Source organism: Epinephelus moara, chromosome 13 (assembly GCF_006386435.1).
Source record: "Epinephelus moara isolate mb chromosome 13, YSFRI_EMoa_1.0, whole genome shotgun sequence".
NCBI classification, from domain to species: Eukaryota; Metazoa; Chordata; class Actinopteri; order Perciformes; family Serranidae; genus Epinephelus; species Epinephelus moara.
This window is the reverse complement of record NC_065518.1, coordinates 22,459,728-22,479,739: the sequence shown is the minus strand read 5'-3', so window position 1 is coordinate 22,479,739 and position 20,012 is coordinate 22,459,728. Positions and strand designations below refer to the sequence as shown.

Below are 20,012 nucleotides of genomic sequence, written 5' to 3'. Positions count from 1 at the left end.
AGAGAGTTGTACATCCTGTCAGCCAAGGGGTTTCTTATCTGTGCAGCCGAGCACCGCAGCACCTACACGGACTATTACATCCAGATGGTCCTGGTTAAAGTGGGAAGAAGCAGCGGATCTGTCGGGCAGCTGAGTGAAGTGGAGCCTGAGGAGGAAGCACCAGTTAGCCCTGGTTTTACTACAGGCAGAATCACTCGCTACAGTAGCGAGGAAGTAAAACCTGAACAGCCAATCAGAGTGATCTCTCTCACCGACAAGCTCCGCCGCCGATTCAACATGCTCAATCGGTCGAAAAGTCGCCGACGCCGACGGTGAAGTGCCAACCGTGCGGGACACACCGCAAAAACTAGGGCGACAGACGCTCACGGACAGCCAAACTTTGGTCGACGGCCAACCCATCGCTTGGTGTGTCAGGGCTTTTAGACTGAGTAGACTGTGTATGTCCATGAGTGGGAACCTATGTGTCAAAGGTACCCTACAAGTGTGCAGCAGTTCCTGTGCGTACTATGAAATATGATCCTGAAGGCGCCAACATATTGTTCTAAGGTAACGAAAACACAACGACCTATTTTCAGGTGATTATAAACTGATGAAAACACAGTTACCATTTCTGCCAATAGATGCCCCTGAATCTTACACACTGGACCTTTAAAGCAAGATATAAGAATACAGATTTACCTTATCGTTTTAGATATTATTTTGTTGATAATTCACAATTACCCAACTACACAGGCTCAGAATCTTCGTCTTCCTTTGTATTAAACATCCTGAGGTTAGTTTTTTAATCAAATTTTGTGGCTTTATCTTGTGAAAATGTACATTTAATGGATTCCTCTGTGTCATTATTTACAGACAAAAAGAAATTCCCTGCTGTAAAAATAATGATCCAACTGTTGTTCATACCATAAATGTGGTAATTATTCTGATTATTATTTCTTTGCATTTCCCCCTTTTTAACTAAACTTCTACTCTTATTTCATGTGAAACTTCTGAACACTACATTAAAAAATGTACATGTGATTTTCTTTGTTTACATTTTACCTTTTGTTTGTCTTTTGGGTGTGTGCATTTTTTTTTATAAGTCATCACAGGTTTCTACTACACTCACACTTTTTCTTCTTCATGTGTATTATTTGGTGTGATTTGAGTGAAATAAAATAAACTAAAGTGCAACTTCACAACACCTTGGAAATGAACTTCACCTCTTCAAACAATACACACCCATTGGGTTGAGAGGTGGTGGGTCGGGGCAACCTTTCATATATGGAGCTGGGGTTTCACATTTCATAACAGTCCTTCACTGGAGGTGGACAAGTCTCCATTTTATCCGCCAATAGAGGAGGATAGGCGGAGTCAGGTGGAGTGGCAGCAAGCGAGGTTACCACTTGACTTTGCTTTCAGGACATTTGGAAAACTTTTTAAGGATCTCCATCAATTCATACCACAAGGTATTTGTCACTTCTTAAAAAAACAATACGGCATATTTAATTATTTCCAAATGCGTAGATTGTCTATAGTGTAATGAGTTGCTAGTGGATTAGACTTGGGTGTTTTATTTGCCTCCAAAAAAAGGCATACGTGGCATGCAGCGTGTGTGTGTGTGTGTGTGTGTGTGTGTGTGTGTGTGTGTGTGATTGACTATGCGGTCCGGAGAAATGTCACTGCCAGGTCAGTGTGACTGAAGTGAACTGTCATGAATCCAGTGGGACTGGGACTTAGAGGAAAAAAGTGGTTTGCAACTTTGCAGAATGTGAACATTGTGTTACAGCCGCTGTTAAAGTGCATTAAATGACTCCAGTCAAACAGAAACCACGCTCGATGACAGGAGCACACTGTTGCATCAGCCTAGCTTCTCTCTCTATTTTTGCATAAAATTTAAAAACCTAAGGAAATATGTGATTAACCTGTTTGATGTTGGGTGGAGAATGTGAACATTTGCCACGTGTTGTATTTGTCAGGCCATGAAACGTGGATCAATAAGATGATCCAACGTTATTTCATCAGCTTTGTAAACCTGTAGCATTATGTCCTGTTAAATGCAGACAACGCATGCTATGTCAATAAATAAAAGAAGTGTAAAGGTCCCACTTCCACTGTTAACTGCGTGTTTAATCTGACATCATACTGTCACACGTGTTGGAAAATAATTCTTAAGAGGATCGCTGTTTGGGCTTATGCTGCGTTCAGGGCTCCGCCTGTGTGTCGGAGTCAGCGGGATTCAGTCATGAGGAGCGTTTAAATGGAGCTGAAAGCTGCATATCGTTGTCGAGTTGGGCTTAGGTTGTGAAATGTCAACAACGTCCGCAACCCTGTCATTACAGAATTACAGCAGTGGTGGAAAGTAGGAAAGTACATTTACTGAAAGTACATTTACTGGAGTACTGTACATAGATAGAATCTGCATTTCCTTTAAATTGTCTAATTGATGAACTTCTTTAGTCATTTATTTAGAAAAGGACACACATTTATTGTTCCTGTCTTTTTAAATGTGATCATTTTCTAGTTTTATATTATTGTAAATTTAATACAGTTTGGGGTTTTGTGGAAAACTTCATTTGAAAGCTCTGAAAAAACTGTTTTATATCATTTTATAGACGATTTATTGATTAATTACAAAACAACTTGAAGGGGCGCCATTTTTATTATTACTATTATTATTATTACCAATAATAATTAATACAACTACTACTAATGATGATATAAATATACTACTACTACTACTACTACTAATAATAATAATAATAATAATAATAATAATTATTATTATTATTATTATTATTATGTGCTTTATCCGGCACTGAAAATAACCATTACTCGCAACAGAGCATACGTGTGTCCGTGCTAACTATAGTACACAGATGTCCTGCAGCCCCTGAATGCATCAACTGTAGTAGGTGGGGTGCGGTTCGTTGTATTGCATCACGCGGAAGAAACAGACCACAGCCACTCCACCAATAAACGGCCACAACGCGCGGGCGGTAAGTGATTTATCACATTTACGGCGTGTATCTAACGCTGTCTGTTAAATTATAATTAAACATTTGCGTCTTAGTGTTTATGTTACATTTAATCTGACAAACTGAAACAGAAGCTGAGCTCGCGCCGTGGTTGATAGCGTAACGGTAGTGACAGTCCTAACAGTAGCTACACGTGCTCGTTTCTTCTTTGAAAGCACCGAACAATTAAACGTTATCGCTGAAAACTCTCCGTTTTCCGCCATCTTTATTGTTTCTTCATCATCTTCGCTGAAGACATTTGTCTGCGAACAGGTCAGTAGGTTCATGAGAAGTGTCTAAGTGTCACAGTGAGTCCAGACAAAGACAGATTGTGTGTAGGAGGATGTACTCAGCCATGTTGTAGCTGAGTTACCGCGCAGACAGGCGACAACTGACTTTATTTATTGACAGTGGAGATGTTACGTACATTTGTTAGGAACTAAGTGCTTCAAGTACTTTGAAGTATGTTTGGGAGATGTGTGTATTGGACCCGTCTAACAGTTGGTGTAAACGGGGATTATTTTACACCTGCGTTAATACAGGCGGATACAATTAGTGTAACTAACCACCTGGTGGGATATCTGTCTGCTGCACTCCCATGCCAGCTCATCTGTTACACACCTAGCTTGGACAAACGCAGTCAAATGCATTGCCCTTGTCAAGTCCTCATTGATTTGAATAGGGTGGAAACATTTTGGAAACACTTCCTACTATAGCACGTTTCAATTCATCAGTATCAAAACTACAGCCCCCAAAATGTCCATCAAGTTAAGTCAATATTGTTAAGAGATAAAACTGGACATGGAGGATTTATATTGGACTGCATCAGTTTTAGCTTGTTGTACCTACTAAATTGGCAACTGAGTGTACATACACACAGCACCAGAGCACCAGAATAAATCTGTGAGACAGTATCATTGCTGAAGTCAGAGTAGTAAATCTATTTGTGGTACACCACAAGTTAAGGGCCATGAATGAGCAGCACTCCCAAAACAGCTCTTCAGCTGCCAGAAAAGTAACCATAAATCAATTAAAAAAATCAACAGGACAGCTGCATTGATCATCATTGATGATCAGCCACAGACTTTATCAGAAAAGTTGTTATGTACTACTTCACACTCTAACCCCTTTCTCTTTTTTCCTTTTATCCCCTCCTCTCTCAGATGGAGAAGCAGCCCCTGCCAACAGATGACGACAAGGCAGGAACCACGGAGTCGGAGATGGACGGCTACGCTGGCGAGGAGAGCCAGCAGGGCTCGTCTGAGCCTGCCGCTCGAGCAGGATGGAACAGTAAAATAGAGTATTTCCTGGCTCAGGTGGGATTCAGCGTCGGGCTCGGCAACGTCTGGAGGTTTCCATATTTGTGCCATCAGAATGGAGGAGGTCAGTATCACTATTATTATTGTCACCCATGTTAGATGGCTGCCACAGGATTGGGTCCTGGGGGTCCCATGGGACCAAACACAAATGTGTGTGCAGAATATTTAGTCCGTATGAGTCATCACAGGACGAGCATGTAATAAGAGAGAGTGCCAGAATGTGTGTGTGCATTAATTGCCAACTATAGGTCTCCAAATCAGAGCAGTACATTATTTAACATAGTGTTTATAGATGTATAAACTATCTATAAACAACTTTAAACACTGCTGCTCTGAAGTCCAGTGTTCCAGCAGCTGGTTTAATCGCTGCTCTGAAGTCCAGTGTTCCAGCAGCTGGTTTAATCTGTTGCTATGGGAAACTGTTAACTCTATAGCCAAATGAGGACACCACAGTTTGATCAGAGTTTGGTTCCGACTGCCACAACTTGAAGAGTTTAAGTCTTTGGGGACTGATGTAGAATTTCTTTTTGGCTTTTTGGCTTTTTGGCAGTTGACAGTGACGAATCAGACGGGAAGCGGGGGATAAAAGCATGAATAAGTCATGCAACACTTCCCAGCTGGAATTGAACCGGTTATGTTGCATACTCTGTAACCATGCAGTCACCAAAGCACTTCACAGTTTAGATGAATATCACCGAAACAGCTTTGTGTCTGATGTGTAGGCTGAAGGATGGATTTGACATATTTTCAAAAGAACATTGTGTTGCAGGCAGCAGTAAGTCAGAATGATGTGGGATTTAAATAATAGTCTCGCACACACATCTGCTCCTCCTTTGCATAACAGTTGAAGCATCAAATTGTGGTTCTCGTTTACTAACTGAATGCTGGTCACCTCTCCTCCTCAGGTGCTTTTCTCCTCCTGTACGTGCTGCTGATGCTGGTTGTGGGCATCCCCTTGTTCTTCCTGGAGCTGGCAGCCGGTCAGGCCATCCGACAGGGCAGCATTGGAGTGTGGAAGTACATCTCCCCCAGGCTGGCAGGGATCGGCTACTCCAGCTGTGTGGTGAGATACTAACCGTTAAATGATTGACCCACCCTCTACTGCTGTAAAGATAGGTCAGTATCATATATTCCAGGCGCCATTTCTGCTTCAGACAGTAAATTCCTGTTTGCCAGAACACCTTTTGGCACCGTGAGAAGCACATGACTAGTGGTGTATGTGTAGGCCGAGGGAGCAATAGCATATTTATGACATGGTAATGATATTTTAACAGCTACTCCTTAAAACCTTATATATTTTTTTCATGAACCTGATCATCTTGTTCTCAAATGTCCTCAGGTGTGTTTCTTCGTGGCTCTCTACTACAATGTGATCCTTGCATGGAGTCTTTTCTACCTTGGGAACTCGTTCCAGTCCCCTCTGCCTTGGGAACAGTGTCCAGAACAGGGGAATGTAACAGGTACACACCGCCTTTAACTGCTAAGACACGAGGAGTTATTAAATTTAAAATACATTAGCTGTGTGTCGATACAAGAGGAGTAATTGATCATCTTTTTTCTCTTTACACCAGTAAAAGAATGTGAAAAGAGCTCCCCCACGTCATATTTCTGGTACCGTAAAGCTTTGGATATCACAGACTCGATTGACGAGACAGGCTCTTTCAACACTTACATCGTCTGCTGTCTGCTGGCGGCCTGGACCATCGTGTGCCTGGGAATGTTCAAGGGTATCAAGACCTCTGTCAAGGTAACTGTGTGGTCTGTTGTGGCTCCTGCTTTTCAAAGTGTTGATTTTACTTTTCAGTAGATTTGTAATAAGAGCTAGTACTTTGAACATCGCAGTTTTAAATAACCGATTGGTATGAGTCTGTTATTATATGCACATAGGAGTCGGATGGTTGCAGGACAAACTTCTGTGTGTGTTTGAAATGTTGCTGGGAATAGCTGGTGTGACTTTTCTAGGAGTCATGTTTAATTGTTTTGTTCCTTAAACACTATTATTTTGAAATATTGCTTAGTGATTTGTCAGTTTTGATGACAATGTTTCCTTTGGAACTAGCTGAGCATGAACTAACAAAAATGTGGAGAGAAGCCCTCGATGAAAAACACTGACATGCTGAGAGAATTGTATCCTGTGCGTGCTCCACTGTTTGGGCATTCCCAGTTAGGTCAAATCCCAGTCATGTGTTGGGCTTAGATTTCAGGGTCATTGTGCGTGAATGAATCTCTCTGGAATGTCTGGCTCAGGTCTTGACCCATTTCAAATGGCTAGTGCTTGGGTAGTTTTATAAATAAGCATTTATGTCATGCTGTGTTGCCTGTTTTCTGTGACACATATAAGCAAGTTCAGTCTCCGCCAATATACTTAAAGTTATAATAAACAGCAAACCTGTACCTCATGTTCTGTCAGGATGGCATTCAACCCAATAGCCAGAAAAAATGGCATTGTACATTTTTGCAAATCATGGATACGCTACATTTGCATTTGTGGTGTTGTTTAGGCACAAAAACCACTTGGTCAGGGTGCGAAAAAGACAATGTCTTGACTTAAAATACCCGGTTTTGGCGGCACATCCCAGGAGGAAAGACAGTGATGTCTCCTTAAAACACAATCGCTTTTCATGGCACTATCCCGGCAAGAGACACAGCAATGTCTTGATCAAAAACAACCGCTTTTTGTGGCACTATCTTGGCTGGAAAAACAGTGACAGGTTGCTACAAAACACCCAAGTTTGGTGCCTAAAAAGCTGCTGGAAAAAAGTGACGAGGTTGCTAAATCACAACTGGTTTTGTTGATTGTTGGTCTTGAACAGTGGCCTGCAGCTTGGTAGGCACCTCGCCTCGGTGACTTGGTATCCATCATGCTCTCAACCTACCAATAACAAAGTCAGCTCATGTAGTACGTCACTTTAGAAACATTGATATGACATGTACTGAACATACAGATGTAATTTTTGTGGTTTGCAGAAACGTATTCTGGTGACTAGGCTGTGGCATTTAGTATTACGAGCCATTTCTGGTGGCTCATGTTAACTTAACAAACATAGGAATTAAACCCTGCCATGAACAAACATCCTGTATCAGGTGTGGAAATAACTATCTACTGTATTTAATGTTTAAAGCTACCATCTGAGGGGAAGTTTAATACCCCTCAGGCTGACATCAGGTGTTTCACGCAATTACTGAGTTAATCATCTCAGATTACAGGGGCCATATGTTCGGTGTATAACAAGCAGCAGGCTTAACACTGAAGATTAGGTGAAACGTCAATTATCTCAGTGGGGGAAATGGGTTGTTATAGCAGCAAACTTAGTAGGATTCAACAGGGAACTTACTAAAACACAGGTTATGTAAGCATATTAAATGTGCCTCAGCAATTTAAAGTCCTAGAGTATTTAGATCCAGTATTGTGACATATTTGCTGTTTGTAGAAGTTTGCCTTCAGGGGTTTTTACCAGAAAGCTTTTTTGGTTAGGTTTAGAAAAAAGATCATGGTTTGGGTTAAAATTAAAAGATTTCTGGCAGAACGCCCTGTAGGCAAGCTTCTCCCATGAGCAACATATTTCTGAGTGAAACAGGATAGGCAGGCGGGACATATGATAGATGAGGCTGTGAAAATGCCTTGCTCATAATCTGGAGCTGTCGTAGATTCCACTTTCCTCAAGTTCTATCCAGCGGGCCTGTAACCAGAATATTTTGGGGAAACAGAACAAGGTTTGAGGTGTCAAACACCCATGTTAATGTAATCATTCTTTGTCACTTACTAGGTGATGTATTTCTCCTCCATCTTCCCCTACGTGGTGCTGTTCTGCTTCCTCGTCCGAGGGCTCCTGCTGGACGGGGCCTTGGAGGGGATCACCCACATGTTCTACCCCAAGGTACCTGCAGATTGAATGTCTGGTTGAGTGTAGCGGTAGATGAATATTTTCCCTGACACCTGTTGTTCCCTCTGTACATTTCTAGCTGGAAATTTGGGGAGACATACAGGTGTGGCGGCAGGCGGCCACGCAGGTCTTCTTTGCCTTAGGCCTCGGCTTCGGGTCCATTATCGCCTACTCCTCCTACAACCCCAAGAACAACAACTGCCACCGTGATGCCTTCACTGTCTCAACTATAAACTTCCTCACATCCGTGCTGGCCACTCTGGTGGTGTTTGCTGTGCTTGGCTTCCGCGCCAAAAACAATGTCAAAGAATGTGTAGTCAGGTATGTTTAATCAGAGCTGAGTTATGCATTAAAAGACCTACACTACATGATGACTTAATTCTCTTTGCGTCGCACACACTATTTTGTTTGCCTCAGAACTTTATACAGAACTTGATATGTCTTGTTTCATAGTTGTATGTTCACACTTGTGCTTTGTCTTTTTTCTTTCCTTAGCAATATTAAGGAGTTATCCGAGCAGTTTCGCAGTAGTAATGTGGAAAAAACTCTGATGCCAAGCTTCGACTATTCTGATCCCAGTTCTGTGGCTCTGGAGGACTACAGAGCCTGGTTTAACCAGTATGGCAGTATGGTCCCAGGCAATTTAACAGACTGTGACCTGGAAAAAGAGATGCAGCAGGTGAATATTGAGGGTTTCTTTTTTGCTGTCCTGGACTGTTTGTATTTTGTGGACTGTGCATAAAAGCTAAAGCTGGCACTCTTGTTTGTGTGCAGGGCGTGGAGGGCACAGGCCTCGCTTTTATTGCCTTCACAGAGGCAATGTCACTCCTGCCGGGCAGCCCCTTCTGGTCAGCGCTTTTCTTCCTCATGCTGCTCAACTTAGGACTCAGCACCATGTTCGGCACTATGGAGGGCATCCTCGCCCCGCTCACCGACCGCTTCAAAACTCTGGCCAACAACAAGACCAAACTCACAAGTAAACACCTTTTTGACCTTTTTTTTTCTTCTTTTAAGGAGGAGAATCCCAACTCATGCAAACCTCAACGTCACATTAACTGAATTAATTTGGTTTTATTGCTTGACCTCAAGTCCAAGTGGCATTTAATAACTACGATTTTGTGGACTAAATTTAATTTAATGAATTAAAATGTTTGATTCAAGGGAGATGGACTAAACAAGAACTACAATTAAAGCTACAGAAGGTATGTTTTTAGAAAACAACAACAAAAAAAACAACCTTTAAGTCATATTTGCTAAACTCACTAAATCCTGATAGTAGTACATGAGACAGATAATTTGTAAATTAATCATGTTCCTTTGCTCGTAGATGCAGCGATTGACACTGCGTTAGAGACTCCGTCTGGCTCTGACTGGTTGTTTTCTTTCAGGTGCAATGGATTTTTGTAAATTCGATTATAAGCGCTAGGAGGAGCCAGAGGAACCAGATTATTTTTCAGATAATCTGTCCCACACACTACTGTCAGGATATAACGACGGTTTCAGCAAATATGACAAAAAGCTTCTTTTTTTTAATTACCTACTGTAGCTTTAAATGCTATTGGACAGTAAACTCTAACCTCCCTTTACCTCGCTGCTGGCAGACATCTCACTCTGTCATTCTGCCTGGAAAGTTACAGCCAGTAGATCAGTGTCTTGTCACATCTCATGGAGCTGAGACTAAACAGTGTTTCCTGCCAACCCAACAGTCCATCAGCAGATTTTACTGACACCCTCAAAGAGGTGGAGCAAAATTAGCAAACGGGCCTTGTGGAGTTATTCAGGATAAACCAAAGATGTATCTCTGTGCTTGATTGTTGTGTATGCTTTCTTTTAAAGACACTGATTTACTCAACATGTGTATGTTGTTGCAGTTTTCAGCTGCATCCTCGGCTTTCTGATCGGCCTGCTCTTCACCCAGCGCTGTGGGAACTACTTTGTGACGATGTTTGATGATTACTCTGCCACCCTGCCCCTCATCATCGTGGTGGTCTTTGAGTGCTTCAGTGTGTCTTGGCTATATGGAGCTGATAGGTGAGGTCTATTTTCACACTATAGGTAACTGTCTTAACTGCATCAACTAATCAGTTCAGCTCTCTGAGTCTTCTCAGTGTATGAATATGTAATTCCTGAAGGTTTACCACTGTGTTTCTGAAGGTTCCTCGATGACATTGAGGGAATGCTGGGCTGGCGTCCCCATGTGATTTACAAGTACCTGTGGAAATACATCTGCCTGCTCGCTATGCTGGGGCTGCTGGGCGCCACCACCATTCGCATGTTCATCAAACGCCCCACTTATCTGGCATGGAACCAGGAGAAGGTATGGAGAATTGTATTAAAGAGAAAAAACACACTCTTAAGAGAAGGTTCACACCTAAATCAAAAATATGTTTCTTCCTCCTTACCTGTCGTGCTATTAATCGTTACGATTGTTATGGTGTGAGTTGCCGACTGTTGGAGATATCAGCCATAGAAATGTTTGCCTGCCCTTGAATATAATGGAACTAGATGGCACTCGGCTTTTGATGCTCAGCGCCAAAAAGAATACATTTGAAACACTTAACAGATGTCCCTTTCCCGAAATTATGACTGGGTTACTCAAACCAATCCACTGACCTTGTTGGGAGCAGTTTCATGTAGGAACTGTTTTTTTCCTACTGAACGACAACTGCCAACTGTATTACTGCGCAGAAGGAAGTGTGCGCCTACTGCTAGCTCACCTAGCACATCTTGTTCTATCATGAGCATGAGCTTTTCGTCCATGAGTAGATGCACGCTTCCTTCTGCACAGTGATACTGTTTGCAGGTGTAGGGTAATAGAAAGAAAATGTTTCCTACATGAAACTGCTCACACCAAGGTCTGTGGATTATCTTGAGTATTTGGGTCATGACTTCTGGAAAGAGACATTGCTGTTGAGTTTAAAAAAAATGTTCCAGTTGTTGAAGTCCTTGAAAGATAAATCTGTTTCCTTTTCCTCCAGGGTTCTGAGGAGTACTTGGAGTACCCCGGCTGGGCTCTGGCTGTTTTGGCTTTACTGATCATATTTGCCATGATGCCCGTCCCAGTGGCCTTGATCCACGCTGTTCTGCAGGACCGGACAAAGCAAACAGCCCGAGATACAGAGACTGGACAGTACAGCATCGTTAGTACTGATGACAAGTGCGACACCCCCATGACCAACATGTCAGACCTTGACCGAACGAACGGGAGCGCTGCTTCTTTTACCTAAGCGCTGGACGTTATGTTGCACAGTGGGAAATGACTCGCACTGCGCAGTCAAATGTTCAGTGGGCCATTTTGAAGGACAGTTGAGTTATCTCGCAGCTTTTAGTGCAGCTGTGGAACAGAAAGCCATTGCAAGGTGGGACAAAAGATCCCTTATTTTAATATTTAAAACCTTTTCCACATTTTTTAAGACACTTAAATTAAGTCCAAAGTATCCAGAGGACAATATTTAAAAGACTACAGCAAGTACAACTTTTAAAAAGTGAGTAGTATGGGAAATATGGAACTTATTGCTGCATGGTGACATGAGTTACAATGTTCACTGTTTGATTGTTACAGAGTTGTTGTCCGAATGAGCAAAAACAATGTTTCCTAGTTTTCAGTGTAAGCCATAGACATCACGCCATAATCCTGCATTAATTCGTTTTGTATGAATCCTTCACTTGTCTGTTTATCTTAAATATCATATATCTGTCACCGTTACAAAAGCATTCATGTGAGATGCACCTCATTATTCGAAGGAGCCATGTAACGGTTGCAGCAGTGTTCTGCAAAACCGTGTACTGTGGTATGAAAATTTATGGTTATCATACTGCTTACATTTGCTGATCTACGTACTGGGGGAAAAAAGCAATACGTGCGCCTCTTTTCCTCTCAGACTTTTTACACATACGTCCATTTAAAAAATGGTTTCAAGTTTCAGTTTTAAAAAAGCATCTGTTCAACTGTTTTCATTCCTTTAAGGGTCACTGTAATTGATAGTAATAATGATACTAATAATCACGTGATACCGTGATACCATGAAGACATGATATTTTCTGAGACGGTTATCGAACCATGAAAATCTCATGCCGTTTTAACCCTAAACCATACAGCCAACTTTTCACTTCTCATTTTGTTGAGGACAGGTTACTTCTCACCATTATCCACAGTCTCCTTTTTGTGTTTTAAAGTTTTTGTCGATCAATTTTTTATCTTTTTATATTTTTTTTTAAATAATGAGCTCTTTTACAGCACAGTGAATGTGACGATTGTTTTGAAATGTTTTTAGGCTGGGCGAAAGATTGTGAGTTATGGTTTGAGTTGAGTTACAACCAAGACAAGCTGAGCCTTAATGAAAACAGGAAAATGGCAGCATCATCATATCTTTGTGTAAGGAACAGGGCTGCAGCTAACGAATGTTGTCTTGATTTGTTTGGTCTTTAACATGTCAGAAAATAGTGACAAATGTCAAAAAAAAAGTCCAAGGAGATTTCTTTAAATGCATTGTTTTGTCAGTCCAAATCCTAAAAAATATGACATAAATCAGAGAAGAGCAGGAAATTTTCTGCCATTTTTGCATCAAAAATCACTTAAACAGTTATCAGTTATCAAAATAGTTGGTGATTATCTTTCTGTCTATCGACTAATTGATAAGTCGACAAATCGTCGCAGCTCTAGTAAGGATCAATAAGTACGGTGCATGTTACTGTCTAGTCAGATGCTGCACTTGTTGCTGTCGTTGGATGTTACCTCAGTGCAGAAATAATCAGGACAGCTAGGGAGGGAAGTGAATGGATCCGTTAGTTTGCCACAATGTTATATTTTTCTCAAAGCTAAGCAACAACAGTTGTAAAAATTTTGTGAGACTGTTACATCGGGAAAGACTTGATAGAGCTATGCTGAGTATTAATATGATAATAGCATTAAGGCTACTCACCACACAGAAGCCATGTAATCATGTTTACAACTCAAAAAACACCCGAGTCACTGTTTCGGTTCTACAGTTTGATATTTTACTGTATGTTGAGGTGTGTGCTGTTTGTTTGCAGGAGCATACTGCAGTTTAACTACACATGTATGTTCAAACCAACCTGAAATCCAACAGCTGCTGTACCAAATCAAAGCATTCAGTTTTGTTTTACAGTGATATTTTAACAACACTTTTTTTTAATTGATAAAAAATTAAGTCAGTCTCTGAACATGTAACTCTCCATCATCTTATCATGTTGATTACTGTGATATCAGACATTAGCAACAAAATCGCTGTATTTTGAGGGGGAATCATCAGTAGTTTATGCCACTTTGTCATGTGACGGCATGGTACAAATATTAAGGTAATATTGTAATGTAAATATGTATATAGTACAAGTGGAAGCTCTTCAAGAACAAATGTAATTGAAAAAATGGGATTTTCTGTCATTTTTTTATTTGTAAATTGAAAGTTTGCATGATCCATTTTTTTTCCCGAAGCTCGAGTTTAGGAGGAAACTTGCTGCATGTTTGTTTAAACAGACTCGACCAGGCCCGAGTACTCCTTCACTTCAGAGTTCAGTGCAGTATGTGATGTAATTAATGTGTTTATTTTGTAAAGTAATTTTTTAGACTTGCTTGTTTGGTCATCATAATCTTTTCATGTACATTTTTCTGAAATTGAAGGTGTAGTTTCACATTTTCAGTGGGTTACTATCAAAATGAGCTGACGTTATGCTGTTGAATGTCAGTGTACCAACACTAAGTGCCTTCAGGCTTAACAAGGCTGACGTGACAACATGTTAAAGGCATTCCAGCGTATGTATAGTTTTAAAAAGACATTTCTTTTGATATGTTCACTTTTCAATAGTGTATGTAGTCTGTAAGTCTGTATAAAATGTTGAGGAAATGTAATATAATGCCACTGCTTTGTAATATATTTTTGACATTTTAATTAAAATGCTCTTTCAGCACAACAGCATATTGATCAGTCTTCGCTGTTTGACCTCTTACATTGTCACCTGACACGGTCTGAAGTGCTAATTTGTTCAGTGATTTTGGACACTTTTAGAAGGGGATTTTGAGGATGTTTGTTTCCTTTCACCAATCAGCAGGTTACAGTTAGAGATCATAGTTTCAGTTCAGTGTTTTGAGAGCATGAAAAAGTGTGTCAGGTTAAGGTGAGGCAGGAAGGAAACTACTCCCTCAGACAGTGATGTTTTCTTTATCTACTCGAGGCTTACTGAGCATAAACTTAGACACATTTACTTGTGAGAGCACAGCACACTCATTTCTGTAGTATTTCTTACAGGGCTCCTCCACTGAAGCATTTGGTGGTTACATCACTCACTTAAAAGCTCTTAGATGCTGGCAGGTTTTGAAGGCGCAAAGAGCATTTCTGCAGTCACGCTCTCCACCGAAACCCGCTTCCATCACTTGCTGTGTGCTGCTGCCCATCTGCACCATTATCTGCCTGGGAAAGTTGAAGCATAACAAAACTGCAGCCAGGGTAAACAACATGTGAACAGCTGTATACGAGGACAACATGTAGAGGTAATGTGAAGATTTGTTTGTCTTATCGAGCAAGGATTGTGCAGGGTGAAAATGAATCTGCCCTCCCCTCCTGCTCTGACTGTAGGTGGACTTGAAGTTCAGTTTGTAACTTGGTGTGTGTGTAAGTCTGGCAGCTCATATTTGCAGAACACACACAGGTGGCCTGATACATGATGTTCAAGGCTATAAAGATTTGTGTTAAGGCAGTCGCCGCTTGTAGCTTATGAAACACTGTTTTGACTCTTAGACTCAGTGAACAGTTTGCACACGTCTTTGTTTTTCCTTCACATCTATCAGTCCTTGAGCAGCTCAAGTGCCCTGCAAGACTGTGCAGAGTGTGTGAGTGGGATACACACTTTACTTAAAAGTGTTTCAAACCAGTCAGCTAAGAGGATCAAATACCAGACTGTTGAGGTGACTAACCAATGTAGATCTCTATCTCTAGCTCTCCAGATCGTCCATTAACATTTGAGAATTAAAGAGTAGAGTGAAATATCTAATCCCCCTGCACAGTTTTGTTTATTGAAATTTTTAGAGGCAGATACAGTAAGTCAGTAGATAATTGTTTCAATGACTATCCAGACTAGTCAATAGATAGGTTAATACCTCTATACATGGAGAGATAGAGATAGGGATAGTAATAGTGATTATAAAAATTAATTCAAATACAATTATTGTTATAATAATAATAATGATAATATAAAATAATAATAATAAATACAAAACCAATATAAATAAAATAAATAAAAATAAGAATAATAAAGAGAAAATAAATAAATAAAATAGAGATGGTGATAGTGTAACAAAAATCTAGATAAAAAATAATTCCAAAATAAAAATACAATTTACCTTTAAAAAATTTTTTACAGTACAAGTACAATTGTTAGGTGTGTACCCTGAATTAACATCTTCTAAAACTCACATAGTCTGGGCACTCAGAGATAATGTATGAATATATATTTGTGTGCATAACCCATTTATACAACATAAACAATGTAATAGACATATCAAACAGGCCCAATGCATGTCAGAGTACCACACGGTTAAAGGTTTTATTTTATTTATTTATTTATTTTTTCTATTTTTTTTATTTGCATTATAGTTGTTTGGACTTCACATCAAATGGACTCAAATGCTCACCACTTCCTGTAGACTATTAAATTAAAGCAGTACATTTATGTGTCAGCAGGGAGCTCTGTTGCACTCATGTCAGAGCTTTTCTCTGCTGAACACCTTCATGCTGCAGCTGGTTGTGACCTCTGCAAAAACATTTAAGCCCATGTTTGGTTTGCTATTTTCATATAAGATAGAAATGTTTTTCCACCTTACAACATTTATTATGTTTTAAAAGACCCACATACGAATTGACTTCAGGGTTAGGAGTTCAAACGTCTGTTCGAACTCCAAATTCAAGGTCAAAGGGAAAACCTCTGAATTTAATTATTTATTTGTAAGGCTGCTTTGTGTTTGTGAGCACAGCATGTGTGTGCTTGTGTGGAAGATTACCTACAGGTGTCCCCTTGGAATTATTCGGTGTCTGGAGGGTTTCTGTTGTCTTGGATGCAGTTTTACTTCAGTCAGACAGAGAGGCAGAGAGGACAGGACCGACGCCCGGCAGAGAGAAACACAATATCCTCGCTTCAACCTCAGGTAAACACAAATGATGAGAATGATTTTAAAATGTTAAAACCTGCCTTTCCATATCAGTGAATGTGTTTGTGTAGGACAGGAAGTTTTCAAACACTCTCAGAGGCCTTTTTTGTAGAGCAGGACTAGGCGGGGACTTTATAACTGTGTAGATGATTATTAGGAAAAAACGACTGCTGTATTCTGACTATTATTGATTTACATGGCTACTTATGGTGAGCATTAAACTCCCTAACCAGCCCTGTAAGCAGCCATGAGACTACGCTTTTAAAACAACTAGAAAACCATCAGCTAAAAATGATATTTTTGCTTCATTTTCTATAGTTTTCCAAGTATCTTTAATTTCATTCGCAGGCGTACCAGTGGACACATGGCGGGCCTGGCAGCTCTCTGCCTGCTGCTGGTGTTTCCACTGAGCAGCTCCCAGAGCACCCTGCAGTCTGAGCAAAAGATCAATGCCCATCAGGCCCCAGCTGCGCCTCCCTCTCCTCCACACATACGGGACCTGCTCAGAAAAGAGGAAACCACTCATTTAAATGCAAAACGGACGTGTGAGTTTAGTTCAAAGAAATGTTGTTCAGTAGAGCTGCAAATGTCCACCCTTTACACTGTGACCGGGACACGTCATCCTAAAATTAAAACATATTTTTCCTATTACTTGTGGGGCTGTTTAACAGTCTAGATTGTTTTGGTGTGAGTTGCAGAGTGTTGGAGATATCGGCCGTAATAACAAAGATGTTCCACATTCCACATTTTGTGCCTCCGCAGATGCCCATGTAGACAAAGATAACGCCAAAGTGGGTCTGTTCATCGCTGCGGCCATGGGAACCTTCGCCCTGATGGCTGCAGTGTACTGCATCTACAACAAGTTCTACACCAAACACCAGTACCTGCACACCCAGCTTCACGATGACTCCGGTACAGTAATAGATTTTATTCTCTTTAAGTCGTACACTTTAGAAAACTGCAGCCCTTTGGTACCAAATTGCATTGCCTGCAGCGACTGTCAGAAACTTGCATGGCTGTAAAAATACACACATCTTATCTGCCTTCACTACAAAGCGGCACAAGAACAGAGAAAACTAAAATAAAAGTGACGTAAAGATACTTCTCTCACAGAGTGATAAAAGGAAGTGAAAGACTGAAATACAAAAAGTCGACAGAGAGAGAGACTTCCAGAGAAAACTGGACTTGTCAACATCTGATCTTTTTCCTATCTTGTCTCTCGGGGATCATTTGTTGTAATGCAACACAGCCGACCGGGTTATTAAACATGAGCGTGCTGTGTTGTGCTTATTGCCGTTGTGCAAAATGACTTCTTGGAACTGAAGCACTTCCTGCTTGCTGCCATTTGGAAGCACTAAGAAATGATGTTGCATGATGCAGCTTCAATAGTAGAGTGACCAAGTGTAAGTTTATTAAGGCCTTATAAGAAAAGAAAATTAAACTATTGATTTGGTGCCTATAGTGTGTGGCTTTATTAGTAGACATCAAAAAATATAAAAAATCTATCTAAAAAAAATATTTACAGGAAATGACTACACATTTTACATGCGGTTCCTCATCTATTTGTCTGCAGATTTAACCACAGATAACATGGATCCTCCCCCTGTGTTTTACCACGCATCTGCTGGCCCCAGTGCAGTAGACGTGCGGAGGGCCGGTTACGGCTCAGTCTCAGCCACTCCATCCATCATCTCTGTGCCACCCAGCCTGTCCCCTCCTCCCTCTGCCATGCCCTTCCCTCCCCTCTTCCTCTCCTCTCAGTCTCTGAGAACTATATCAGCCCGGGACCTGGAGAAAAGCTGCATCTGATGTTGAATGCTTAGTCCGCAGTATGAAAGCAGAAGTAGTTCTTAATTGCGCATTTGTTTTTCAATACCGCAACACACATCCGACTTAGTTGTAATTTTGCAGGCAACTGGCTTTGCACAAGCATTCGGTTTTTTAACAATAGGAAACTGCAGAAGAAGAGACTATTTACAGCAACAGTTGGTGGTGAAATATACCGAAGAATTGTGCTGTGATGAAGTAACTCATCCACTTGCTGCAACTGCCAAATCTGCCCCAAATATGTATCTATGTATCAGTATCTTTCCTGCACCTTATCTCACACCAGCCATCCTCTCAGTAGTTGTCCAGTGTGGTACCGGAAAAAATAAACTGTCCAGAGATAAAAGAAATGTTGTCTTGGTCATTTCTACTTTTTATACTCATTAATTACAGTCCCCTAGTTACACACAAATCAGACTGAAATACAGTAATTTGTTACTGTTTGTTACTGTATTATTAATGATGGCTTCATGCTATTTAAGCGTCCTAATAAGCCGTGACAATTAGCCAGCATGCACATTACTAGGACCTTGAAACTCAGACAGCTAAATGGAATTAAGTGTAAACTTGAGGAACTTGTACTTTAAGTCTTTACATTTTATGCTTCTCAGAAGTAAATATTGTACTTTTTACTGCATTACATATTTCTGACAGCGGTACTTTTCATACCTGTCTCATCGACTGAAAACCATATATCTCCAAAAGCGTTGATTTTGAATGTTTATGATAAACTTAAGGATCAAGTGTCCCTTTATGTGTTGAGAAAATTCTCCTACTTCTTACGCTAAATAAACTCTTTAAAAATCCTCTTGGATCAGCGGGAACATGCATCGTCACAAAGTAAAAAGCTGTTTTTCTGACCCCATGGAAAGTTGACTTTTTGGATACATGGTTCTCACATATGATGATCATATATAATATGATGCTGTAAATTAAATTACCCAGCAGTCTATAAAGGAGTTAAAATGAGCACATCTTTAAACATCTACAGCAGTAAAATGCAACATACACAATCATGCAGCTGTAATATTACTCCAAAAACAACATACAGTATATAATAGTATGAGAGTGAATATTTTACTGATCATAGTCTGCATACTTTTACTTTAATAAGGTTTTGAATGCAGGACTTTTATTGTGGTGGAGCATTTTCACAGTGTGGTATTAGTACTTTTACTTCAGTGAAGGATCAGAATACTTCCATCACTGTTAATTACAATGTTTTCTACTGTAACACATTAAGATGTCATCAGTGAAAAGGGCTATTGCCTGTTTCTTTTATGGATCTTTATTTTAGACTCAGCTACGCTATAGGACAGGGGTGTCAGACTCATTTTGGTTCATGGGCCACATACAGTCCGATTTGATCACAGGTGGGCCTGACCAGTTAAACCACTGCATAATTCCCTATAAATAACAAACACCTCCAATTTTTTTCCTTCTTTTGTTTAAAGAAGTGCATTTTAAAAACGCTTATCCATTTACAAAACAGATGACAGACAAGCTGTGATATCTTCAGAGGAATCCCAATTTTTCCACAGTCAGTCTGTCTACTACTTATTGTCATTACGTGTTTCTATACATATACACTCCTGTGTTGTAATCCTAACATCACCACACCAAACTTAACTTACAAACTTACATAAAGAAAGCTACTCACTGTTTAAGTTGCTCCCGAAACCTGGCACCTCTTAGCCTTCACAAGTGCATCACTATGGGTGTGCAAGGTGATCCAGTGGGCAGCATTGGACCCTTTGGCGGGCTGGTTCTGGCCCCCGGGCCTATGCTTGACACCCCTGCTGTAGATATCAGATATCAGAATAAA

At 40.5% G+C, this 20,012-nt stretch overlaps 2 protein-coding genes across 4 annotated transcripts; both read left to right on the top strand.

Annotated features, from left to right (window-relative positions):
- The first annotated feature begins 1,308 nt into the window (after positions 1-1,308).
- Positions 1,309-14,133, top strand: LOC126399778 (sodium-dependent neutral amino acid transporter B(0)AT2-like). 3 transcript variants are annotated; one of them, XM_050060033.1, is made up of 12 exons: positions 1,309-1,448; positions 4,160-4,379; positions 5,221-5,378; positions 5,655-5,775; positions 5,887-6,062; positions 8,083-8,193; positions 8,279-8,520; positions 8,695-8,878; positions 8,974-9,175; positions 10,071-10,230; positions 10,354-10,516; positions 11,178-14,133. In XM_050060033.1, exons 2-12 carry the CDS (start codon positions 4,160-4,162, stop codon positions 11,424-11,426), a joined length of 1,986 nt encoding a protein of 661 aa, XP_049915990.1. In that variant the 5' UTR covers positions 1,309-1,448; the 3' UTR covers positions 11,427-14,133. The 3 variants fall into 3 exon arrangements, with proteins under 3 accessions (XP_049915990.1, XP_049915989.1, XP_049915988.1); XM_050060032.1 differs by lacking the exon at positions 1,309-1,448 and adding an exon at positions 2,875-2,978; XM_050060031.1 differs by lacking the exon at positions 1,309-1,448 and adding an exon at positions 2,985-3,269.
- A 2,053-nt stretch (positions 14,134-16,186) lies between these two features.
- Positions 16,187-18,522, top strand: LOC126399779 (uncharacterized). Its single transcript, XM_050060035.1, has 4 exons — positions 16,187-16,357; positions 16,709-16,905; positions 17,123-17,272; positions 17,934-18,522. Exons 1-4 carry the CDS (start codon positions 16,188-16,190, stop codon positions 18,167-18,169), a joined length of 753 nt encoding a protein of 250 aa, XP_049915992.1. The 5' UTR covers position 16,187; the 3' UTR covers positions 18,170-18,522.
- The last annotated feature ends 1,490 nt before the right edge of the window (positions 18,523-20,012 follow it).